Raw genomic sequence first — 26,748 nt, 5'->3', positions numbered from 1 at the left:
CTTCAATCTCAGTGCTTGGGGAATGTTGACTCTGAGGCAAAGTGGTGGCCTGGTGGGTGAACGTAATGGCGGGTGGGGGATCTGAAGGATTGGGTTGGAGGGGAGCTCTCTAAAGCATGATGGAAAGCTTCCTGGGTCTGCGGAGTTGAGGTCCTGTCTGTAGACCATGAGGTAGTTCTAGTTCTAGAAATTGATTTGGAAGCGGGATCAACTGATTGATCTTTAGGGGTGAGGAATCAGTGTGGGGAAGAGAGATACACTCTTTGGGACAGAGCAGTGATGACTACAGGCTACCCTGTTTCCTGCAGTCAATCTGACAAGCCTTTTGTCTTTCAAGAACTACAGGCCCCTGTAGGGCCAGCTAATCACCTTTAAGGAGAATAGAAAGCAAAATCGTGTTTGCGTGCATATTCATGCTTTCTGGTCTAGGTGGAGCCGTTACTCTCAGCTTGTCGTGTTCAGCCTTAGCCATGTTAAGGGAGGCCAGGATTTAAAAGCTTAGATTAGTTTATTAGATTGGTTTTTCCCTCTGCTTCTGAGAGTCTTGTCACCATTTTACAATTTGTAATCCTTCTCTTCATGTCCCCTTTAATTCTTCTAGCCTCAAACATGACGTGTAATTGTTTTTCTTTATATCTGAATATTTAAATCAGGCTTCTTATGAGAGAAAAGAACCTCACTCCCTTCTTCATTGCATGCATTTATTTTCTTTACCCAGATGTCAAAATTGGAGATGGCAGGTTTTTGTTGGAGAAGTGGACTTTTCCTCTCTTGAACAACAACCTTATTTTAACAATCTCCCCCAACTCCCAGCATTCTAATGCAGATTTTGAAACATTTAGAAAGTTTGAAAGAATTTTACAGTGAAACTATATAGCCACCACCTAGATTCTACAATGAACATTTCGCTCTAGTTGTTTAATCACATATCCTCTATCCATTCCTCCATTGATTCATCTTATCTTTTGATAAATTTAAAAATAAATTAGAAATATTGGTACATTGCACCTCAGTCACTTCAATGTGCCTAAGTTTTACCTAGAATTTGTTAACCTGAAACAATTAGGTTTTGTTTTTGACCAGTAAAACAGGTTTATTTGGGAACAGTAAAGAACTGCAACTTGGGACATGCAATTATGGTGAACCACATGCAAGTCTCGTAAAGTGGAAGAGAGGAAACTTTTGTAGAAGAGAAGGGGAAGTTGGGAAGGGCTGTTATATTTAAAAAAAAAAAAAAAAAAAACAGGAAACTAGGAGTTTGAAGTTTAGTGACTTTTCATTGGCTGAGTTGTGGCAGTGTCTCATTGGTTGAGCTGTCCCAGGCAAGGAGAAAATCATTCACCCTCTGTTGGCCAATAATAGGGTAGGAATTTTAACATCAGCTTGTCAATTTTTGCAAAAGAAAAAAAATCAGTTGGAATTTTCATAGGGATTGTGTTTCATAGGGATCAATTTGAAGAGTATTGCTACCATAACAATATTGTCTTCTGATCCATGAACATGGAAAGATTTTCCATTTATTTAGGTATTTTAAATTATCTTTCAACAATGTTTTGAGTTTTCAGAGTACAAGTATTATACTTCTTTTGTTAAATTTATTCCTACTTTGTTCATTTTGATACTATTGTGAATGGAATTGTTTTCTTAATTTCATTTTTGTATTGTTCATTGCTAGCATATAAAAATACAGTTGATTTTTTATATTGATCTATACCCTTCAACCTTCTTGAACTTATTTCTAGTAATTTCCTAGTGAATTCCTCAGGATTTTCTATTGCAAGATGACATCATCTACAAATAGAGATAATTTTACTTCTTCCTTTCGAATATTGGTGCTTTTTATTTCCTTTTATTGCATAGATCTCTTTTCATTTTCCCTTTAGGAGGAGCCTGGTACGCCTCATGAGTCAGCAGAGGATTTGTTTCATTTCAATGTCGGGGGCTGGCATTTCTCGGTTCCCAGAAGCAAACTCGCTCAGTTCCCAGACTCCCTGCTATGGAAAGAGGCTTCAGCACTGACCTCTTCAGAAAACCAGAGGTTGTTCATTGACAGAGATGGTTCCACATTCAGACATGTGCACTATTACCTCTACACCTCCAAACTCTCCTTCTCCAGCTGTGCAGAGCTGAACTTGCTCTATGAGCAAGCACTGGGTTTGCAGCTGATGCCTTTGCTGCAGGTAAGATATGCATATCTTCCAGGAGTGGTGCTCAATAATATAGGCTTTACATCGCTAAAACTTTGTGTCCTTTTATATGTTGGTTGCTGAGATGATCCTCTAATGAGAAAGTGTGATGAGAGAGTTAAAATATTAAACAGTACACTGGAAATGCATGTTCTGAATAAAGGATTTCATCCTAACTCTGCCTTGTCTATACCAGCGGTCACCACAGACCCCCGGATAGACTTTTCCATCCCCTGAGAGGGTGTTCTTAACTCTTGGAAATCCTAATTTAAGCTTAGTTTTGTTGTTGAATTTTGAAAGCTGAATACACTAGAAATTATAGGATTTACTACATGCATTGTGTCTGAGATTTAAAATCTGAAAGATGTGTCAGATAACATTACTTATCATTGTGCCTGTTAGGTACACAGTGTTCACTTATAGCAAAGCAAAAAGTCCTGCAAACTGCAGAATCTTTCCTTTGTCTTCACTTCTCTGTTTTCCAAGACTATTCTTTTCTTGGTATAAGAGCTTTAAATACCTTTACTTTGAAACCATCATAATATCACCAGAGAACATTACCTTCTTTCCTAATTTTTCTTCCAACTACAGAAATCATTTCTATGGTTTATCTTAAGTAGTTTATTTTTTGTTTTTGAACAATGACTTTTTTAACTTGGAAGAGCTAAATATTATAACCGGGAAGGACCGTTGGTCTTGCTCCATATTAATTTCACTGTCTGGACAAGGTGGTGTTTACTCTGTCTTCAGAAGCACTGACTCAACAAGCCACAGTGCAGCTCAGTGTGCTACCAACTATGCCTCCCCAACACCTCAAAGAGGAGAACTGATGTAGTCCCTGTATATCTGGGTCATATAGGATCGAGAACATTTCACAATGCATGTTGTTATGGACACTGTTTACTAAATCAGTATTTAATATTTAAAAAGTATTATATGTTTGGAAATCAAAATCCATATACTCCAGTGCAAATTGTTGTATATTCTTTTTATTTTTTTTTAAGTTCAGTTCAGTTCAGTCGCTCAGTCGTGTCTGACTCTTTGCGACCCCATGAATCGCAGCACGCCAGGCCTCCCTGTCCATCACCAACTCCCGGAGTTCACTCAGACATCCATCGAGTCCGTGATGCCATCCAGCCATCTCATCCTCTGTCGTCCCCTTCTCCTCCTGCCCCCAATCCCTCCCAGCATCAGAGTCTTTTCCAATGAGTCATCTCTTCACAGGAGGTGGCTAAAGTACTGGAGCTTCAGCTTTAGCATCATTCCTTCCAAAGAAATCCCAGGGTTGATCTCCTTCAGAATGGACTGGTTGGATCTCCTTGCAGTCCAAGGGACTCTAAAGAGTCTTCTCCAACACCACAGTTCAAAAGCATCAATTCTTCGGCACTCAGCTTTCTTCACAGTCCAACTCACATCCATACATGACCATAGGAAAAACCATAGCCTTGACTAGACGGACCTTTGTTGGCAAAGTAATGTCTCTGCTTTTGAATATACTATCTAGGTTGGTCATAACTTTTCTTCCAAGGAGTAAGCGTCTTTTAATTTCATGGCTGCAGTCACCAAGTTACCCACCTGAAATAAAAATTTTTTCAATTATCCCAGGAACTGAACACTAGAATTGCTTATAATTGCTTCAAATTCACTTACAGGACCTGGAATGTCAAGATAGCTGCTGACTTTTTTTGGTTCCACCATATGACTTCTTCCCCAACCAGGGATCAAACCCAGGCCCTTAGCAGTGGAAATGCAGAGTCCTTATACTGAACTGTCAGGGAATTCCCAAGCACCATTTAATGGGGGAAAGGAGGGAGTCAGTTGTTCATTGCAGAAAATCAAAGAGATCTATGCAACTTTTTGAAGAACTATTTTAAAGAGCACAAGGCTATTACACAATTTATCAAGCCCTTTAATTCCTTTGATGTCCTTATTTCCCAAATTGAGACAAAATATATTTGGAAAGCAATTTCTAAATGGGAGGTAACAACTCAGCAGCCAATGAATTGGTCCAATTCCAAAGTTGCAAGTTGTGTGAGCAGTAGCAGTATTTGAAGAATTATGGATCTGCCTCCCAAAACAGACCATAAAACAAGTGCTTATGTTTCAGAAATGTTGCTCTCAAAGAAATAAACATTTAGGCCAACCCAGCTTAAGTGGTATTTATTCACTGAAGCAGAGTGTAAATACAGCTGGAGAAAAACACAGCAATCTCAAGCAAATCAATAGCCTCACACATTTCCATCACTTTCCTTACTGTTAAGCCCTGTCCATGTACTCAGGTTCTTGCCCAAATGTATAAACAGTTTGCTTGGAGAAAACGGAGTTTGCCAGTTCTTAGTCTAAAGACCCTCCTCAGGCAGCTGGCTTTAATGCATTTAGCCAGTATTTACTGAAAATTTTCTAGGTACCAGACATTATTCCTCTGGGTTTTAAGGAACACATAGGATGATCCAATAAAAATATAATGTTAACCACATTTGTGAGCCATATTTTTCTAGTAGACACATTAAAAAAAAAAGCAAGTGAAATTAACAGTATATTTTATTTAACTCAGTATATTTAAGTGTTATCATTTCAATATGTAATCGATATTTTCTTTTTTATAAAGTATTTATTTTTAATTCATTTATTTTTGGCTGTTCTGTGTCTTCATTGCTGCACACAGGCTTTCTCTGGTTGCAGTGAATAGGGGCTACTCTCTATCTGTGGTGCATGGTCTCCTCATTGTGGTGCCTTCTCTTGTTGCGGAGCATGGGCTCTATGAGCACAGGCTCTAGGACACTCAGGCTTCAGTAGCTGTGGGGCATGGGCTTAGTTACCCTGCTCATGTGGAATCATCCCACACCAGAGGTCGAACCTGTATCCCCTTCACTGGCAGGCAGATTCTTTAGTCATTGGATCACCAGGGAATTCCACGTAATCAGTATTTTAAAATTAATATATTTTACATTCTTTTCATGTACCAAGTCTTCAAAATCTGATGTGTGTTTTACACTTACAGCACATCTCAGATTCAGGCTATCACATTTCAAGTAGTCAATAGCCACATATTGGACAACACTATTCTAAATTGTTCTAACCTATTAGTGCTGCTCATTGTAGAGTTCTTCAGATTTAGCCCCTAACAATAAAAATGGGACTTTGCCTCCCACTAACTAAAGTTCCCATGCTCTTAACACGTGGCATATCCTACTCAGGATTATCTATAATATAGTAAGTTTTGTTGGAAAACCATACAGGAACCAACTAGTAGAATGAGATAGCAAGCCTCTGGAGGACAGGTGGTTGAGCTCACAGTCCTACTCTGCTCTCTACCCTTCCTCATTCCCTCACATCCCTACCCTTTATCTCTCTCATTCCTCCTTGCCATCTACCTGCCCATCCTACCTCCTTCCGGCCTATAGCTTTGGCCTTCAAAGGGCACACTCAATACCTATTATTGTCTTGATTCTAAGTGTAACATTAACATGTATTGAGCACCAATCACAGGCAAGTACTGGAGACACAGAATGAACTATATAGTCATATAAGGTCAGATAGAGGTGTGTGCTATGAAGAATAGAGCAAGGTTTCCTGTGTAATAGTGAAAGAGGAAGACATTTCTGTATTCTAGAACTTCTTGGGGTTTCAGAATGTGTTTGTATGATTTTCTCTTTAAAAAATTTATTTGGTTCACTTGTTTTTTGTTAATTTCTTGGCCACATTGCATGTCATGTGGGATCTTAGTTCCCCAACCAGAGACTGAACCCACGCTCCCTGTATTGAAAAGGCAGTCTTAACCCCTGGACCATCAGGGAAGTCTCTGATTTTCTTTTTTTCATGTGTAACGTTTATTTATTCTATCAGTCACCACCCTTATAGTACTGGAATATGTTGAAAGAATAAAACATTTATATCTAATCTGTTTTTTAATATACAGTTGTGTAGTATGTCATAAGGAGATAGCAAGTGACTGAGGTCAGCTACTGCTTTAGAAAGAGTGGTCAGGGCTGGATTTATTGAAGGCAATATTTGAGCAGAAGACTGAATGAAAAGGGGATAAGATATGGAGATGTCTAGGAAAAAGCTTTGAGGCATAAGAACAACAAACACAAATGCCCTGAGATTAGAATGGCTTGGAAGAGGCAGACTCAGCGGCCATTGTCAGGTGCAGTGAGAAACAGGGAGATACTAGGACTTCCCTGGTGGTCCAGTGGTTAAGACTCCACACTTCCACTGCAGGGGACAAAGATTCAACCCCTTGTCAGGGAACAAAGATCCAACATGCCACACTGTGGTGGTGGGGAGTAGAGAGATGTCAAAAGTAGATGAGGTCAGAGGTCAGAGGATGTTACAGATCAGATCTTGCAGAGTTGTATAGGTGACTATACAGGATCTGTTCTAAATGTTATAGGTAGCTTTTAGAGATGTTTAAATAAAGAAATAAAATTATCAAATTTAAAAATTTAAAAGATCATTATAGCTTGAGTTAAACAATGGTTGTACAACGTCAGAAACATGAGCAACAAAAGAATAAGATGAATTTTGAATTTCATCAAAATTCTAAAATTGTCCTTCAAAGGACACCATCGAGAAAGTGAAAAGAAAACACACAGAATGGAACAAAATATTTGCAAATCACTTATCTGATAAGGGACATGTATTCAAAATACATAAAGAACTTTTACAACTAAACAACAGAAAGACAATCAAATTTAAAATGAGCAAAGGGGATTACCCTGCTGGTCCAGTGAAAGTCCACTGGAGAGTTGAGAGTCCACCCTCCAATGCAGGGGACACAGATTAGATCCCTGGTCCAGGATGATCCCACATGCCACAGAGCAAGTGGGCCCATCTGCCGCAACTACTGAGCCCAAGCTCTAGAGCCCATGAACGACGACTAATGAGCCCACCTGTTGCAACTACTGAAGCCTGAGTGCCTAGAGCCTATACTCTGCCAACAAGCATAACCACCACAATGAGAAGCCCGCACATTGCAGTGAAGAGTAGCCCTGCTCACTACAACTAAAGAAAGTCTGCACTCAGCTACAAAGATCCGGTGCAGCCAAAATAAATAAATTTAAAAAGGATTTGAATAGACATTTCTCCAAAGAAGATATACAAATGGGCAATAAGCACATGAAAAGGTGCTCAATATCACTAGCCATCAAGGAAATGCAAATCAAAACCACAATTAAGTTACCACTTCATACCCACTAGGATGCCTCTCATCAAAAAGACAGTAACAGGTGTTGGCAAAGATAGGGTGAAATTAGAACCCTCATACACTGCTGATAGGAATGTAAATTTGTACAACCTCTTTGGCAAGCAGTCTGGCAGTTCCTCAAAAAGTTAAACATGGTGTTACCATATGACCCAGCAGTTCCACTCCTAGGTATATACCCAAAATAAATTAAAACCTACAGAATGTCCGCACAGACACTTCAAGACAGATGTTCATAGCAGAATTATTAATAAAAGCCAAAAAGTGAAAACAACCTGTATGTTCATCAGTTGATGAACAGACAAACAAAATGGTATATTTATACAATGAAATGTTATTTGTCAATAAAAGGAATGAAGTACTGATACCTGTAACAATGAAAATGAACTTTGAAGTGTTATGCAAAGTGAAAGAATCAGACGCAAAGGACCGTATATTGTGATTCCATTTATATAAAATGTGCAGAATAGGCAAAGTTACAGGGACAGAAAGTAGATCAGTGGTTGCCTAAGGCCAAGGTACAGGGTGAGAAGGATATAGTGAGCAAAAATGGGCAACGGACTCTAAAATGAGCATAGGGTTTCTTTTTATTATGTTAAAATAGATTGTGATGATGGCTGCACAATTCTGTGAATATGCTAAATATTACTGAATTGTATAATTTAGGTGAGTAAATTTTTTCATTTATATATATAATATGAAATTAATTCACATTACATCTCCTGCATTGGCAGGCAGATTCTTTATGACTAACACCACCTGGGAAGCCCATATAATATGAAATTTATTCACATTAGAAATAATATGAAACATTTCAATAGAGCTATAAAAAATCATTAACTTCTGGCTTAACATTAGGAGTCAACAAACTACGTCATGGACCAAATTCAGCCCATTACCTTTTTTGTACAAGTTATGAACTAAGAATTGTTTTTATATTTTTAGACGGTTGAAATAAATCAAAAGAAATATATTTGTGACACATAAAAATTATATGAAAGTCAAATTTCAGGGTTCTGAGGTGCGGGCTCAGAGGGAAAAATCAGGAGTTTGGATGTGAATGTATTAAGTTTGACAGGCAAGAAAACGGTGCTCGTTAAAAATCTGGATGATGATGGGGGCAGACAGCCAGATGTATAGATCTGGAATTCAGGGAAGCGGTCAGGTCTAGAGACATAAATTTGAAGTCCTCAAGGTTGGTATGTAAATCCTCAAGCCTGGATGGTTAGGAATGTTAAATCTTGTTCACAGGGGGAGCAAAACTAGTCATTACAAGTCTGTACATTAATGCCACAGTGCTTCCTAGATTTTTCTGTGTAATTCGGGAAGTCCCCTTTGTGTAAATGTAAGCTGCTCCAAGCCTCACACATACTGTCAGCTTGGTTCGGAGCCACAGCTGCTACTGCAAAGTGCGAAATTTTTCTTCAGGATAACTCACAAGGCTTCATGGTTCATGGCAGACTGTTGATTCCCTTTTTCTTGCCTGTCTAAAGTCCACCAAGGACTTAGTATGTTGACAGTACATGCTAATTGTATTTCCTTTTTCATGCCTTCTAAGGACTTGTAAGGTTATAAACTTGAATTGTTCCACCTGTGAGTGTTCTGCTACCGGCAAGCAAACCAAATAGGCCTGCAACCCTTGTGCTCAAGGGGGCCAGAGAGTTTTTATGTTGATCACACTTTTAAGAAAAAAAGACCACTGACAAGTCTCACATTTCCAATTTCTTATGAGACAGATTTCCACTGTGATCTTGTAAAGGAAGGTTTCATAAACAGCAGATACTTACCCCAACAGTGTACCTCATCTGTAGATGTGGGTAAGTGGACAACTCAAGTATAAATGCTTCAACATGGCATCAGGGCTCCTCACAGGACAGCCCATCTGCTTGTCCTGGCTCACGTCCCAACACATAGATAAACCTACATGCATGCATAGACACACATGCATGCAGACATGCTCACACTCAAACACACATACACACACGCCCACCTCTTAATGTCCAGTCATGTCACTGATCACCCTAAATGCTTCATCTCAACATTTTTTCACTTGCTGTTCCCACTTTCTAGAACATTTCCCCTTCAAGAATTAGCCGAAATGAGGCCCACAGAAAGACTAGCCTGATATTTCCGGGTAGTTTGCCTCTGCTCGGGCTTCCCTGGAGGCTCAGAGAGTAAAGCGTCTGCCTGCAACGCGGGAGACCTGGGTTTGATCCCTGGGTTGGGAAGATCCCTTGGAGAACGAAATGGCAACCCACTCCAGTATTCTTGCCTGGAAAATCCCATGGATGGAGAAGCCTGGTGGACTGTATACTCCATGGGGTAGCAAAGAGTCGGACACGACCGAGAGACTTCACTTCACTCGCCTCTGCTCTCAGATCAGTGCTAATTCTGTTGGGAGCATGTATTCATATGTCTTCCTCCCTCACTAGCTTGTATTCTTTTCATGTTTACATTCCCAGCATCACAGTACTGGGCCCATAGAGGGGTGTAATAAATATGTGCTGACCGAACACTGAATGATGTATCCAAGATAATGAGTGATGGCTGAATCTATTTCAGGGTGGGGGACTGGAGCTAGCAGTGGAGGGGCAGGTTAGAGATGCTGATAGGTGTGTCTTATTTGGCTTGTTTGGCTGATAGCATCTATTCTGCGTATCCTTTTGTTCAACCGATCTTGCTCCTCTGAGCTTCCAAGTGGTGCTGGCCCTTCTTGTCTTTGCAAAGCACTTGGAGATTTGCAAGCTCCCCCAGGCTCTCTTACCATCACATTTCTTCCAACAGCCCACATCAGAGCATAAGGCTTCTCTGAGCACTGCTGCTGTTTTGGAAAAGCTCAGTTAAGTCCCAGGGCTCTGCCAGTAGGACATTTGTCAGCCATCTTTTGGCAACTGTGCATACACACACTCGCCCCCATGCCATCAGTCTTGTGTTACTTCTGATTGACATGTTTTCACTATAATCTGAGCCAAAAGCAACATTAATTACCTTGTGCTAGCAGTTAGCCATTTGAATTTGGGTCTGTATTTCCCTAAAGAAAGCCTCCCTCTAATTTCTAGGTCATAACATATGAAGAGTAAAAGTATTAGGAGTAGTATTCAGGCAGACAAAAGGGGAATTAAAGTCCATGGAAGACCAGCCACATTCTGGCAACTTTAGTCAGCAAAGCCAAGGGGCAGCTGAAAGCATAAGCTCTCTGAAATGCTCTTCACTCATTCATTCATTCCACAAAAATATATTGAGATCCCACAAACACTACTGTGGTTGCTGTAAATGCAGCAGAGAACAAAACAGACAGGGTCCTCATGGTCTTGAAGGTTATATATATTCGGGGAGACTGGCAGACAGTAAATAAACAAGTAGGTGTTATTGAGAATAATAAAGCAGAGTAAAGGGATTAGGGGTTCCATGGATTCTTAGAGCAGCCAAATGGCTTCCCATGAGTGGAAGGCCTTATATTTCTAGAAATCAGAGGAAGGATTGTCTGAGAGAGTTTAGGAAAAAACCTAGTTGAGGCTCCTGGGTCTAATGCATGCAGCATGTTCTTGACTGGCAAGAATTGCAATCCTTATAGATTTACTTGTTTGGGTTTTTTTTTTTCTTCCCTGTTTTAGATTTGTCAAACACCTCTTGGAGGAAATGATACTGCTCACACTTTACATTAGTGGAAGTAGCAGGAAATGGAGACAATTTATAAAAATTTCATTTTTATAAATTAGACCATTCCTTCAACTAGCACACCTCTCAAGCTAATTGAACTCTCACTTCTGACCTGCCTCAAAGGACACACCTGGGTACCAAACAGCACCTCCAAATAGGGGATTTAGGTCCATCCTCAAACAGATTGTTCTCCTGGGTGGCATTGCCCTCCCCCAAGATGTCCCCTCCCCAGAGGTCAATTTAGAATTGTTCAAGAATGCCACTGTTCCTTCCACTGAGACAGAATCTCAGGATTTAAATCTGCTGCTGCTGCTGCTAAGTTGCTTCAGTCGTGTCTGACTCTGCGACCCCAGAGACGGCAGCCCACCAGGCTCCCCTGTCCCTGGGATTCTCCAGGCAAGAACACTGGAGTGGGTTGCCATTTCCTTCTCCAGTGCATGAAAGTGAAAAGTAAAAGTAAAGTCGCTCAGTCGCGTCCGACTCTTAGCGACCCCATGGACTGCAGCCCACCACGCTCCTCCGCCCATGGGATTTTCCAGGCAAGAGTACTGGAGTGGGTTGCCATTGCCTTCTCCTATTTAAATCTGCAGATGAACTAAATGGCCAGTTCAGGTTCTTGTGATCTGGTTAGATTAGAATAGGCTTCGAATGATAGGATGTCTCTTGCAAGCTCTCACTAGTTTCACTCCCTTTTCATACTACTTCACCCAATTTTGTTGTTGTTGTTGTGCCGGGTCTCAGCTACAGCAGGCAACCATTTCTCAAATGAATGAATGACAGACACTCTTCTGCTGTTTCACATATGCACTTTTCTCTTCCATTGTTCATTGCCTCCAGGAAAGCGCTCCCCATGACCCCACCATTATCCAGTCCTTCCAGAAATCCACCAGCCACTCAAAGTTGGGAAGATTCCCCACTGTGGTCCCCTCCTTTTGCAGGTCTTAAGCAGTTACGGGGGTGCAGTTTATAGCCATGGCCACCAGAGGGCTCTTCTCAAAGCTCAGGATTCCTTGGGCAGCTTTTGGAGAGCACCTGTAACGTCAAGGCCGTATATTGTCACCCTGCTTATTTAACTTATATGCAGAGTACATCATGAGAAATGCTGGGCTGGAAGAAGCACAAGCTGGAATCAAGATTGCTGGGAGAAATATCAGTAAACTCAGATATGCAGATGACACCACCATTATGGCAGAAAGTGAAGAGGAACTAAAAAGCCTCTTGATAAAAGTGAAAGTGGAATGTGAAAAAGTTGGCTTAAAGCTCAACATTTAGAAAACAAAGATCATGGCATCTGGTCCCATCACTTCATGGGAAATAGATGGGGAAACAGTGGAAACAGTGTCAGACTTTATTTTGGGGGGCTCCAAAATCACTGCAGATGATGACTGCAGCCATGAAATTAAAAGACGCTTACTCCTTGGAAGGAAAGTTATGACCAGCTTAGATAGCATATTCAAAAGGAGAGACATTACTTTGCCGACAAAGGTCCGTCTAGTCAAGGCTATGGTTTTTCCAGTGGTCATGCATGGATGTGAAAGTTGGACTGTGAAGAAAGCTGAGCGCCGAAGAATTGATGCTTTTGAACTGTGGTGTTGGAGAAGACTCTTGAGAATCCCTTGGACTACAAAGAGATCCAACCAATCCATTCTAAAGGAGATCCGTCCTGGGTGTTCTTTGGAAGGACTGATGCTAAAGCTGAAACTCCAATACTTTGGCCACCTCATGTGAAGAGTTGACTTATTGGAAAAAACTCTGATTCTGGGAGGGATTGGGGTCAGGAGGAGAAGGGATGACAGAGGATGAGATGACTGGATGGCATCACAGACTCGATGGACGTGAGTTTGAGTGAACTCCAGGAGTTGGCGATGGACAGGGAGGCCTGGTGTGCTGCGATTCATGGGGTCGCAGAGTTGGACACGACTGAGTGACTGAACTGAACTGTGTAGTAAGCAGGTTCTTAAATTAGTTTCACACTGAATCTGAGGTGTTCTGTCCATTATGAGGCTCTTAGAGAATAAAACAGCCACTCCAGTGTTCTTGCCTGGAGAATCCCAGGGACGGGGGAGCCTGGTGGGCTGCCGTCTATGGAGTTGCACAGAGTTGGACATGACTGAAGCGACTTAGCAGCAGCAGCAGCGGAGAATAAAACTGGTCATGTGGTGCCTTTAGAGGACTACTTTTTAATTATTAACTATAAATTACTCTTAAAGTTGTATAAGATAATATTTATCACTCAAAATTATAAAGCAGAAAAAAACTGCCTCAAAATCATAAAGGAAATATTCATCAATATTTTGAATAACAGCATATCATCTTATAGACTTAAATTTTTACCTGAATTGAGTGAGGGATTCAATTTATTTCAAAACACTTTAGCAAATCCTAGAATTTTTATTTTACCCCAGGATTGGTAGATATTTACTTGGTTTAAAATTTTCAAAGCAATAACCTTCTTTATCTAACAGACTCTAGATAATCTGAAGGAAGGGAAACACCATCTACGTGTGAGGCCTGCAGACATACCTGTTGCTGAGAGAGCATCTCTGAACTACTGGCGAACATGGAAGTGTATCAGCAAACCCTCAGAATTTCCTATAAAAAGCCCAGCCTTCACAGGTATCACCACAAGCTGACCTTTTCTGAAGCCCAGATTGGCTTTCCATTTGCTCACTCTAACAGAAGTGGAGAGTGCCCTGATTTCTGAACTAGTTCTAAATGATTTCTCTACCTTTCTGGCATCTCCTTTGATTTTGTACCTGCCATGTGCCCTCTGCATGGCTGCTTACCCACTGGAACCAAGCATCCTTCTCCATGTTCATTCCTCTGCATACTGGTTTCATCTGGACAAGGCTAGGCTGCCCTCCACCCTGTCCTAGTGGTCAGGGAACTCTACCATCAAGTCACCTCTAACCACCACACAAGGAATGTCTCCAAATGATCACTGCTTGGTGGGTGTCTTGTAGTATAGACTGACCTATTTGAGACACAAGAATAGACATTCATGATTAGTGATGGGTTTACAGCTTTGGGGAGAGGTAAAAGGATCTATTTTATCTGTAGGTCATTTATCTGTAGTTGGTTTGACCAATTAGAAAGAAACAAATGAGTAACCAGTATGAATTTTTCAAAATTATTTTTCTGTTTTATTACTTAAAAAAACTAAACTTCTCACCATAGCCCACCCCAGGCCCTTTCTTACTATCCTAACTTCATTTTCGCCATTTCCCTCCCCCATGCCTTCCTAAGCTCTGGTCACCTTGGCTCCCTTTCATTCCGTGAATCCTGCAAGTAATGTCTCCCCAACTGGAAACCATTATGAATTTAATGACTTTCAGTATATGAGCCAAAATTTCACATGTCCCACTGCCCTTCACTGTAGAATAGATAGATTTCTCTTGCCCTGTTCCCCACCACATCCTTGCCAAACCTAGGGTTACACTGAAAGGAGTGAGAAGGAGGAGGCATCTGGCAGGGGCCATCTCTGGGATGGTCTCTCCAGCTTCCTCTGGGCCTCCTGGGTCAGTGAGCACCCCACCTCTGAAAGCCCTGACCTCTGGAAGTTGGGGATGCCCTTCTGCACTTTTTCCTCCAGGCCTACATGATAAGGCGCCTTTGGGACTCATGGATACACCACTGTTAGACACAGAAGAGGAAGTGCACTACTGCTTCCTGCCCCTAGACCTGGTGGCCAAGCATCCAAGCCTGGTGACTGAAGACAACCTGCTGTGGCTGGCTGAGACCATGGCCCTGATCGAGTGCGAGTGCAGCGAGTTCCGCTTCATTGGTGATTGTTTTATCATGGGGAGGGGAGGTGTGTAGGGGTGGGCGGATAGGGCCCATCCACCCCTCCTGACCCCACACCCCTTGGAGGCCCAGCTTGGGCCTTAGGGCCTCAAGACCTTCCCCGAGCAGAGCTGGTGGAAGCATGACAGAGCCTTCCTGGAGGCAGATGGATTCCCAACCTTAGGCTGCCACTAGCCTCAGGGCTATTTTATTCCCTGTTCATTTTGGAAGGGCCTGGGTGTAAAGGGGCACTGGAAACCACCTGTAGTGTTATCAGGGGCCACAAGAGTTGATGTGAAGGGCAAGACCCTGAGCAGAACTCCAAACTACTCTTATTTCTCTGCTTTTATGTATCCATCTAGGCTGTAGACCCCAGTTTCTCTTGCCATAAAATGAGGAAATAGAGTTGTTTCAAAGGATAATCCCCTCCTGCTCTCATCTGCACTAAACTCAGGGTAAAAGGGAAGAAGAGGGGATGTTGAAGGGTTCCCCAAAATCATTGCAGAATTGTCTGCTTGAGCTAGTGGCCTAAAGAGGGATAAAATTTACAACCCTGGACAGAAGAGAGCCTCTGTTCTGCATTGCCCAGGACAGGCTCTGGTGAGGTGGGAACTGAACGGACTCTAAGATGCTGCTGCTGCCTAGACGAACAGGGAAGGAAACACCCAAATGGTACTGGGGCCCACATGCCTTGGACCCCAGCCTTTCCTGTTCATAGTCACCTGGGAAGTTGTCTATAATATGTTTCTGAACCTCGAAGTTGATTCACACAGGACAGTAGCGCTGGCTCCATCTCTGCCTCCCACACTGCATCCAGGCAGGGGCAAACTGCACGCGCCACCTGCCAGCCCAGGCCCTTCCTCTCTAAGCGACAAGACAGCTCCCTCTTTTGGAATGACCTGCTCTTGGGTCAAGACTCAGAGGGTAAGTCTCAGGGCCAGTGTGCTCACCAGGAGAGCCTGCCTGGCTTGGGAGCCCGAGGCCAGGCCATGGGAAGCCACACCCATGGACTCAAACACAGGAAAATAAAGTAATTTGGGATCTTTCACCTTGAAAACCACAGACTGAAAGCTAATCTAACCAGGTATGTTCAGAAATTGTTTCAGAACAAGGAGAGCCTAGGATAAGCTGCAGCATCAAAAACCTCCCAAAACCTGGACCTACAATTAGATCAGAAATAAACTCCTTAACCCATTTTGTTTCCCTTTGCTTTTCAAGTGAATTTTCTCCGCTCACAGAAGATTTTGCTACCAGATAATTTCTCCAACATAGATGTGCTTGAAGCAGAAGTGGAAATTCTGGAAATCCCTGAGCTCAGTGAAGCTGTGAGGTTGTACCGAATGAACATGGGTATGTCCCCAGGGGAAACGTGCCCTCCCCTTGACATCCTAGAGCAGTCTGGGCTTTGACCAGAAAAGCCAAAAACAAACATCTTCCCTCCCACCAACCACTTTGGTTGGTGGTGACAGAAGCAGGTGTTTTGACTGACTTAGAATCTGAGAAGAGAAATTTCAGCCTGAAACCTGGCATGCCCTCTGTCTGCTCAGTCGTCCCACTGAAATGTAGGTAGCTCAGCCCAGACTGGCTGGAGAGGGAGGCTGGGCCTGAGGGCAGGTTTCCCAAGGTCAGGGGAGGTCTGCCCTCCTTTTGAACAAGTCAAACAATTGAGAACTTACAACTAACCCCCACCTGCCACTCCCATCCTTCTTCTTCCAGGCACAGCTGGAGGGCATGGGAAATTCTTGGGCGAATTCCCCATAGTACTTCAGTTATCCCACCCACCCCCAAATTCCCTTGTCCTTCCTACTTCGAACCCCTGGCTGCTGTGCCTGTTTCTGCCTGCTCCTGCTACTTCCTGACCCTGGTCCAGTCCAGGCCTTCAGGCTCCCAGTCCAATCTCATGCTAATTTGTTCCTCACATTTTTTTATTAGCCTTTCACCATCTCATTTTGAAACCCTGCATGTCTATGGAAGCTACTGTATATATTGCAAGAGTCAACTACCTTTGCATGACCTCAGCGGGCATTCTGAGAATGCATAGAACTCTTACACATGTGAAGTTTGGCCTGCATGTTGCCAGATATTTATTCTGTGGGAATCAGATCTTCCCTGCTTTGAGGCCCAGTTCTTCCAGATTTCTCCCCAGGCGATTGGAGTCCTATTCTATTTGGGGGTAGTAGAATCCTGCTGCAGGTCTCAGGAGCCTCTTAGGATCTTCCAATCCACTTCAGAGGGTGTGAGTTCAAACCTCTCCCCCAGGTCTTCTGTTCCTCAGAGAACAGAAGTCAGAGAGCTGAGCAGAGCAGGGCCTGCTGCTCAGGAGTTATGTGAAGATAGAAGTGAGGCATGCTGCTGGACAGGCTCTGTAAGCCATCAGCAGCCCCCCAAACACAAACCCTGTTTTTTTGCCTTTCATAAAGCACCATAAGTAAGGGAAACAGCCCTGGTAATCTTGAAAATAGAGTTACCCTCAAACCCCTGCTCTGGCCTACCTAGCTTTGCTGTTTGGGGCAAGGTACTTAGTAACTACGCTCTCAGGACATAGTTTCCTCATCTGTGATAGGAGGAGAATACCACTCCCCTGCAGGGTTGGAGACAACCCACAAAAATTACCCGGCAGCTTGCCTTTGGCCCACGGGTGCCACTGGGCCAGGCTCATATAGACTGAGCATTATGGCCACTGCAGGAGAACAGTGAGCCAGGAACATGAACACCCAACCCACAAGTAACACTAGACAGTGCGTCTCAGGAAAATTCTGCCCAGGCATGTTAGGGACTGTGAGTCTGGGAAGCCTGTAATGATACCAGGTTCTCTGCTATAGTTGTCGTTCTTTACCCATGGATAATTAGAGCAGAGCTTAGAACTAAGGGAAATTCCTGCTGAGACTGGGCCCGATGGCTGTTCTGAAATTCAAGTGTTAGTGATACAGCAAATTAATCCATCTTCCACACCCACCTTACCTCCCAGTGGATAGTTTTGACCTCAAGCAGACTGAATATAAAAACTATACTGATGTTCAGCAGATTCAGATGTGGCTGTGCAAGGAAATAAGCTCCCACTAAGCCTCTTCAGTACAGATTCAAGACAACAGTTGGAAGCAAGACCCAAAGCTTCCAATACTGTTTTGACCATGAGCACCCTAGGAGTCACCCTTTCTCTCCGGCACAGGTGGCTGTTCCCGGACCTCCTGTCCTCCTCCAAGCCCTGGGAAGGGGGGCCGTTCAGCAGGCCTAGAGTCCGTGAAGCCACTGTACATGATGGCCCTGGGTCTGCTTGTCAAGTACCCAGACTCTGCACTGGGACAGCTCCGCATCGAGAGCACACTGGATGGGAGTAGACTGTACATCACCGGGAACGGGGTCCTCTTCCAGCATGTTAAGTAAGGCCCTCCTTAGAGAATGCTTCGTCCCACTCAGGCTGAGCTTTACCTTTCTCTAGGCTCAGCCTGGGGCCCTGTCCACGAGTCAGAGGAAATACAGGACAAACCCATCATATTAGCCACTCCCACCATCTGCATCAGCACCACCAAATCTGGGCCTCAGAGGAGAGGCCTGGTGCCAAGGTGTACGGTTCCTAAGGTTCAAAGGTCTCAAACTGCTTCATATTTTCATCCTCTGCAATCCATCTTGGTTCTAGCCCTGTGCTAGGTCCAAGGTGGCCAGGCCACAGCCGCAACACTCAGGGTGCTGGATATTCCCCCTGCCATATTCCCCCTCCTACATAAGTCCTCCCCAAGGACACACAGAAAGTCCAGAACCAGGGATGAGCACCCTGTGCCCCCTTCAAGAGCAAGGCAAAATAGGCTTCTTGAAGGAAGTGATACCTGGCCTATGCCCTGGGGAATTGTTCCTACTAGTGCTGGGCACAGATTCAAGTCCTGTTTTATAGAAGGGCAAACAGGTTCTGAATAGAACTCTCTTAGGCTCACAAAATACACTGGTACCAAAACTAAAGATAGAAGTGGCTTTTCCTGAGCACCTGCGGAGAGGGTCAGCCAACCTCAAACACTATCTTATCCCAAGGGTGGGGCCTTTGTGACCCACCCCCATCCATCTCTTCCAGAGATGTCCCACCCCTGAGGTCACAGGGTACAGAGGGCAAAGAAAAGTGCCTTTAGAGGCAGTGGGGTTGATATTCAGGTCCCTAGCTTCTTTCCTAGGCATACAAGGTATCAGTTATCTCCCAAACCATGACAGGCTGCCACACAGTGATTGAGATGTCTTGGGGCAGAAATAGAGTGGCTAGGCCCTGGCTGGATTCTGGAACCCAAGACAGGGCCTGGAGGCTTGCAACTAGTCTATTTAGAGGGCTTTGCTGAAACAGGTCAAGCTCAGCCCCAAAAGGATGAGTCTACGTGTCCAAATTTACCCACTATGAGACATCAACAGAAACCAGTTAAGGAAATGATGTTAGTAGCCACAGGTTTGAGTCAGTGTTTAGGGCAAGACCTTCTAGATATGGAAAGTTGACAGGCTGGACTCCCTTGGGGTGCAGTGCTGGATCGCTCTGTGACAGGTCTTTCCTCTCGGCAGGAACTGGCTGGGGACTTGCCGTCTGCCCCTGACTGAGACCGTTTCTGAGGTGTACGAGCTCTGTGCCTTCCTGGACAAGAGGGACATCACCTACGAGCCAATGAAAGTGGCTCTCAAGACTCATCTGGAGCCAAGGACTCTGGCATCCATGGATGTGCTCAGTAAATAAAGAAGCTTCTCAGTTTGGATGCAGCATCAGAGGAGGGTCTAGGGGATAGGAGAGGAAAGATGAAGCTGGCCAGAGCCAGGAACTATAGATGGAACAGGAAAGGAAAGCCAGACTAACATTTGTGGGTTTTGCCTAAAAGGAAACTTTCATGTTAGGTGACCCCCTCCCCACACCAAGCCCACAAGTAGCTTCAAGTATTACAGGCTGAGCAGCGCACACAGGCCCAGTGGGGGCTGCACGGGTCCCCAAGGGCAGGCCCGCTCTGGCCCTGGGAGCTGACACTGTGCCCTTGGGTCTTCACAGCCATCCAGAGAAGAATGGTCCCTGGGTTCATTTAACAGAGGACACGGAGGCTCAGGGAGGGAACCTGCTCATATTATGAGATTGTGGTCAAGCTGGGATTAAAATCTGAGTCTAAAGCCAATGTTGTTTCACCAGCTGCCTATAACTGTTTACTAACAGAAAGTTTTATATCAACTTATGCTATATTACTATCATTCAGAAACAATGTTTATTGGAGCACCTACCATAAACCAGGACATCAGATAACACTAGGAGTATAGAAGAGAGCAAAACAGACCCAGTCTCTTATTTTCACAGGGTTCACAGTCTAATGATATACCTCTTGGTTATATCGTCTGTTTATATACCCTTCATTCATGACAGTTCACTGGAAACTGATTCTCAAATACCAGAACAAAGCCTAAGTCTAGTCATCCCCAGGAAAATGGTCATGAATTCACCTTCCCGGAATAAAGCCTATTCTCAAGGCTTGGTCTCTGCAATGATTTGATGAGAGGCTGGGTGTGTGATATCTGCCAAACCATAAGCACAAACATACAGAGGGACTCCTAGCTCCAGTCTGAGTGGCCATGTGGAAAATTACACACCCAGGACACACCCAGCCAGAAACTGAAGAGCTTAGCAATGTAGGCAGAAAGGAACATTAGTCAAGCTTTCTTGGGAGAGGTGGGCTAGGGGTAGAACAGTGGTGCCCTTGGGGTTGGTGGCCCTCCACCAACTCAGAATCACCAGCTGACCCTCCAAGCTACTGTTCTAAACCCACATCACCACCCAGGAAACTCTATGGTAAGCCACAGGGAAGGCCTGAGGAGCAGAGAGGGCTGGTGTTAGGGATTTCTGCTTCTCAGAGTAGGCAGCAAAATATGACTGATGAAGATACTGAGTCTTAACATGTGATACCTTTTTGACCAAATGCTCTACCTAATGTCCTTCTGGCCATGTGACATGTTCACTCTCATTGGTTTCCTTAGATGAGGAGTGGACGGCAGAAATCACTGTGTATTCCTCCCAACAGATTATCAAAGTTTATGTTGGAAGCCACTGGTATGCAACCACCCTGCAGACCCTGCTGAAGGTACTGCTGGCCTGAGGCTGCCCTCCTCTCCTTGCAGCTTCTGTGGCTGAGATCCTCTGGAACCTGTCACTGACTCTCACTCAGCCTCCAGCACCTGCTTAGATCAAGAATTTTTCCCCCTACTCCTAGGTCTTACTGCATGAGCAGCAGGCTGGGAAAGCCTTCAGGAGTCTGGGTAGGGAGGGGCCTGGACCAAGGCAGGATGTAGGGTGAGGTCCCCAATGCCTCAAGAGAGTGGTTGAGGAGCCAGCAATACTTCAAGCAGAGATGACATGCTTCTCCCTGGATTCTCTGCTCCTCATGTGTCTCCTTGTGGCCAATAAGACAGGGAGATAGAAATCCCAAAGCCTCTGCTCTGGAATGGGTGGGAAAACGAAGACTGCCCTTCTCCTTAATGAGGACATAGCCCTTTAACTAACAGACTAACAGACTAACTAACTAACTAACTAACAGACTAACAGAGTCTGATGTCCAACCCTTTGCAGTATCCAGAACTGTTGTCCAACCCTCAGAGAGTGTACTGGATAACGTACGGACAAACCCTGCTGATCCACGGGGATGGCCAAATGTTCCGACACATTCTCAACTTCCTGAGGCTTGGAAAACTATTTTTACCATCTGAATTTAAGTGAGTGCAGGAAGGAAATCATATGATGAAACTCCCATCCCTCTGCAAGGAGGAAATTTGAGTTTGCAGCCTTGACGGAGGAGATTATGTTATTTCCAACATGTGAACTGCTGTTCGGAGCAGCCGCTCTGGAGTCCAACAACCCCAGCCACATTCCCACTCCAGATGCCCAGTGTGACTGCTTCTTGTCATTCACAGGGAATGGCCCCTCCTCTGCCAGGAGGTGGAGGAATACCACATCCCATCTCTCTCAGAAGCACTTGTCCAGTGTGAGGCATACAAGTAAAGAAACCACTCCCTTGATACCACGATCTAAAGTTTGAACCTTTATATGCCTCTTGGGAATCCTGTCCTAAGTCCTACCTCCCAGTAGGACCTGTTCTCCTTAGGGTTAAGGGGGTGGGGCAGGCTCAGGACTGGGAAGGGACCTAAGCAAAACTCTTTAAGGCCCCTCCTCCCTGAGTGAACTCTCAGCCAAAGGGCACACCTGGTCAATGGACTAGTGGAAGCTTCTGCTCACTAACCAAACCCTCTTGGGATCTGCAGGTCATGGATCCAGGAGAAAGAATCTGAAAGTGAAGAAGCTTTTCCCATCAGAAGGCTGCACGTGGTAACAGAAGGGCCAGGGTCACTGGTGGAGTTCGGCAGAGACACCAAAGAAGTAAGTTCCAGCCTCCTCTGGTTTGGTGGTGTCCTGAAAGGGCACCAGCACAGGGCTCAGGGGGCAGATCCCACTAATGGGGAGCATGGCAAAATGAAAGAGACAGGCCTACATGGCTCTAGCACAGTGACTGGTTTCTGAACACAAGTAAGTGCTGGCCCCATGAGGCCTGGCATGCTGATATGCCCTTTTGGTGTTTGAGAGGCCCGTGGGCTGGTTACCAACCCCACTCCAACTGAGCAGATCTCAAATGTTAGACCCCCATGGGGGATGACATTGTTCTGGGTAAGCAAGTGAAGTCTTAAGAGATCCAGCTTATCAGATCTTGGGTAAGGCTTCAGTGTGGAAGTACAACATGCCCAGAGCTGCTGTGCCCTCTCCCCAGACCACGGCTTGCATACCAATGGAGTTCCAAGACTGCAATGACCGAACTCTGTGGAACAAGGCCAAGGGGACCCTGGCCAGGTCCAGCCAGATAGAGGAGGCCGAACAGTACTCCCAGACAATCCAGATGTCCTTGTGCCGAGGTGCCAAGAGGGCAGGTAATCCCAGCACATACTCACACTGTCCTGGCCTATGTGCCAACCCTAGACACTGGGGGGACCACCCTGAGAGTCCTCCCAAGAAGAAGTGTACCACTGTCAACCTCACACAGAAATCTGAAACCAAAGACCCTCCTGTCACCCCCATGCAAAAACTTATCTCCCTGGTAAGGGAGTGGGACATGGTCAACTGCAAACAGTGGGAATTCCAGCCACTGTCAGCCCCCCGGAGCAGCTCCTTGGAGGAAGCCACCCTGCAGCACTCCTCAGGAAGTGAGGCTGTTTCCCAGCCCAGCACCTCAGCTTCCCGGAAAGGCCATTCCACAGCCTCAGAGAAGGACCCAGGCCCACAGGCAGGGGCTGGAGCCGGAACCAAAGACAAGGGGCCAGAGCCAAACTTTAATCCATACTTCCCCATGAAAAGAGCTGTCACCCTGAAGGACTGGGGCAAGCAGAGGTCAAAGGAGAGAGGTGAGTCCTGTCCCATCCTTGACCTAAGTCCCATTTACAACAGAGAAGGCAAACCTTGGCCAAGACCACAGAGTGAGTTAGTGATTAAAGGAGACTAGAACTGCATTCACTACTGCCAAGCAAAAGACCCAGAAACGACAGGCACACTGGCATAGCCTGGGGGCTTGAGAAGCCACATGAGGCATATGAAAGGAAGGACCTACAGAGCAATAGGGGCACAAAGAAGGGTTCAGGGCTGAGGAGTCAACGGAGGAAAGGAGAAATCTTGGGTGCTTGTGGAAACCTAAATCATGGGTCTAGCAGCTGGAAACCAGTCTTCATAAAGTGATGAAAGATAAGGCTGAAGACATTAGGAATCAGGACAGGTCTTGTGGGTCAAGTTCAGGACCTGGTACTTTGTTCCAGTTCTAAGTGGAGCAGCCAGCCACTGAAGCATTCTATACACGGAAGCAAGCACAATCAGGTATGCATTTAGAAAGTTTGTTCCAGGGGCAGAGGAAATGCAGTAGCAGAAGGTAAGTGTTGGAAGTGCCAAGACCATCCTAGGTGAAACAGGTTAGGCAGTTGGAGGAAATAGGAAAGGATTGGGCCAAGGAGGGGACAGGTTTCTGATTTGGGTGACTGCAAGGGGGTGGACAGTTACTGAGGTGGGAAGGAGGAGTAGGACTTGGGGAAGAGGACACAGTGTGTATCAAGTACTGATGGGCATCCAAGGGGAGAAGTCCAGGAGACAGGAGGGTATATGGGGACCAGACTGAACAGAGAGGAATGTGTGTGGTGGAGAAGTGAGGAGCAGCCCAGAGAAGTGGGCTGAGAACTGCTATTATGGAATGTTTCCTCTGCTCTCTCAAAGCCCTTCCTATAGTATTCTGTCATTTTCTCTTTCAATGGCTTGTGTCATGCTTGGAGGGGTCTTCCTGGGCCCTGCCTGTGAGCCCCTAGTTGGTTTGTCAAGCAAGTTCTTCAGAGTAGACATGCATCAGCAAACCCCCCCACCCCCCACAAAAGCTCATCTCATAATTTTACAAAGATTTCCAGTCCCCAGCTGGGTTGTGATCAGCTCTATTTACTACTAGCCTAGTTCAACAGATGATTTGGAAAGTTCCTTGAAGTTCTGAAATTGAGGATGTGGCTTGCAGTGATTCCAGGGCGATGAAGAGAGGAGAGTTAGAACATGGCCCTGCCAGCCAAGGCTCCCGCTTCTGAGAAGCTGGAGGCGAGGGCTGGTGACTGACTGCACTGGTCTGTTGCTAGAGGTCTCCTCCCTGCTTGGGCTCTGATGGAGCTTAAGGAGAGCCCTCTCCCCACTTTGTTTTCACAGAAAGTCCTGCCCCTGAGCTGACCCTGCCTGAGGCCAGTGAGGGGGACAACACAGGGGTCATCCTCAAGGTGACCCACCCCCCCGTGGTGGGCAGTGATGGCTCGTGCATGTTCTTTGAGGACAGCATCATCTACACCACGCACATGGACCACCTCAGGCGCACGCCGCCCCCAGCCAGCCCCCAGCCCCGAGGTGAGGCTCTGGAGCTGGGCCTGGCCCTGCCCATGGGCAGATGCCTGAGTCCCCAGCCAGGTACTTCAGGGATAGGGTCTCCCTGGAAGCCCTGCACTTCTCCCCCTAACCAAGGCTGGCTCTGAGACTCTTGCCATGGCAGATGTGACCACACCCCCTCTCTCCTCCACAGAGGTGACTTTCCTGAGTTTCTCTCTGTCCTGGGAAGAGATGTTTTACGCACAGAAATGTCACTGCTTCCTGACTGACGTCATTCTGGATTCCATCCGGCAAAATGACCCCAAAGCCATCACAGCCAAGGTGGTCTCCCTGGTCAACCGGCTGTGGGTACGTGATTGGCCCCAGGCCCTGTTCCTTCTCCACTGTCCCCTCGCTTCCACAATAATAGTGCAAGACAAGAGGCAGCAGCCAAGACAAGGGGGAGCAGCTAGGGGGAGAGATCAGGGGCAGAAGGGTGGCAAGAAGGGTAGGGACTGGGAGACAGGGCGGCAGCATCTGGGCTGAGCCATGGCCAAGAGGCAGTTTGAAGTTTCAGTACCCCTTGACCTCTGCGGCTTCTGCAAGCCCAGAGAAGCCCCTGCTCCGCATCCCACTCTAAGGGGCTGGGAGCAAATGTGTGTCAGGCTGTGGCCTCCAGCCCTGCCTGACTGTGGGCTCTTCTGACAGACCCTGCACATAAGCCCCAAGCAGTTTGTGGTGGATTTGCTGGCCATCACTGGATTCAAGGATGACCGGCACACCCAGGAACGCCTATACAGCTGGGTTGAGGTGAGGGCCACCTGTACCCCACGGGAAATGGCGACCCTCTGGATGCCTCGGATGGACACTGTCTTGCTGTGTGAGGGCCAAGCCAGTGCTGCCCGGAAGGCGAAGACAGGGAACTAGAACTCCAGTCGCTGGCCCCAGGGAGGGAGGAACAGTGGTTGAAATTAACCTGTCCAGAGTGGGCAAAAAGCAGTGTTTGGGTCACCACTTTTTGTAGTTTTCTCCAATGTTTACCAAATTAGCCTTCATCACTAACAACCCTGACCAGGGATGCACATCATATGAGCTCGTTTTGAGGTGTTGAAATCAGAGAAACTATTGGCAGTCACATGCTTTCAGTGAGTTATAAATACCAACATCACCTACTCAGCCATGATGTCAATACTTTTGTATTATACATTCCTTTTCTACTTAAGCTGTTATAAAGCAGTTTTTGCAAAGAAAATTCTTCAATAAGGGCAAAGGAATAACTCAGGTTTTTGTTTTTTGAGTCCTTAAAATAATTTTAGGATTCAAATTTTTATTTGAACGTTGGCGGTGAAAAAGATTTGGCTAATTTTTCATTAATCTGGTATTTCTGTAATCAAGTACATTATTATAACACCTTTCACCATAAACATAATAGTACCAAGTCACTAGCCTCTGCCTAGTCTGTTGACTGGAAATGAAGTCAGCATCTGCGACTAGGAAGTGGAAAACCAGTGACAGGAAACATGCACTTTAGATCCTCTATTCATTTTATTCTGTGCCCTGGCAGCCACTGAGCCCCAGGTCTGTGAGATGCCTTTAGGCAGAACGGAGGTCAACAGCACCAGCTGGCCTTGCCCCCAACCCTGCCCCAACCCAGATAGCAGGACCTCACAAAGCTAGAATAGCAGCCAGCTAGGAATAAGACCAGCCTTTCCTTCCAGCTCACGTTGCCTTTCGCCAGGAAATACGGCCGCTGTGTGGACCTGCTCATCCAGAGGGGCCTATCAAAGTCTGTCTCTTACTCTGTCCTGAGCAAGTACCTACAAGATGGCTAAGGTGCCCAGCCATGCTTGGGGAGATACGCTGCCCCCACATCCCACCCATCCCATCACCAAGATGCATTTAAACCAGGGATGTCCCCACCGAAGGGTGCATTATCAGTTTATTTTTTTAAATAAAGAATAAATCACGAGTCAAGGGTCTGGACTCCATCTCTGAGAACCAAATACCTTACAACCAGTGAAATAATCTTATACAACTCTAACTGAAAGCTATTCAAAAACCTC

The 26,748-nt window shown here is 45.4% G+C and overlaps 1 protein-coding gene across 1 annotated transcript; it reads left to right on the top strand.

Annotated features, from left to right (window-relative positions):
- On the top strand, nt 1,890-26,652 carry KCTD19 (potassium channel tetramerization domain containing 19). The gene is made up of 15 exons (XM_013971322.2): nt 1,890-2,180; nt 13,515-13,665; nt 14,642-14,833; nt 16,051-16,182; nt 18,002-18,212; nt 19,366-19,526; nt 20,809-20,912; nt 21,398-21,540; nt 21,739-21,822; nt 22,087-22,201; nt 22,587-23,214; nt 24,536-24,727; nt 24,900-25,054; nt 25,394-25,495; nt 26,404-26,652. Exons 1-15 carry the CDS (start codon nt 2,166-2,168, stop codon nt 26,515-26,517), a joined length of 2,499 nt encoding a protein of 832 aa, XP_013826776.1. The 5' UTR covers nt 1,890-2,165; the 3' UTR covers nt 26,518-26,652.

Source organism: Capra hircus, chromosome 18 (assembly GCF_001704415.2).
Source record: "Capra hircus breed San Clemente chromosome 18, ASM170441v1, whole genome shotgun sequence".
Lineage (NCBI taxonomy): Eukaryota > Metazoa > Chordata > Mammalia > Artiodactyla > Bovidae > Capra > Capra hircus.
The sequence above is the reverse complement of the archived record's forward strand: the minus strand, read 5'-3'. Positions and strand labels throughout refer to the sequence as shown.

Coding starts and splice junctions, on each gene's coding strand:
- KCTD19 (XM_013971322.2), top strand. Junction 16,183..18,001: donor GTTGTACCGAATGAACATGG/GTATGTCCCCAG, acceptor TCTCCGGCACAG/GTGGCTGTTCCCGGACCTCC. Junction 20,913..21,397: donor CCCTGCAGACCCTGCTGAAG/GTACTGCTGGCC, acceptor AACCCTTTGCAG/TATCCAGAACTGTTGTCCAA.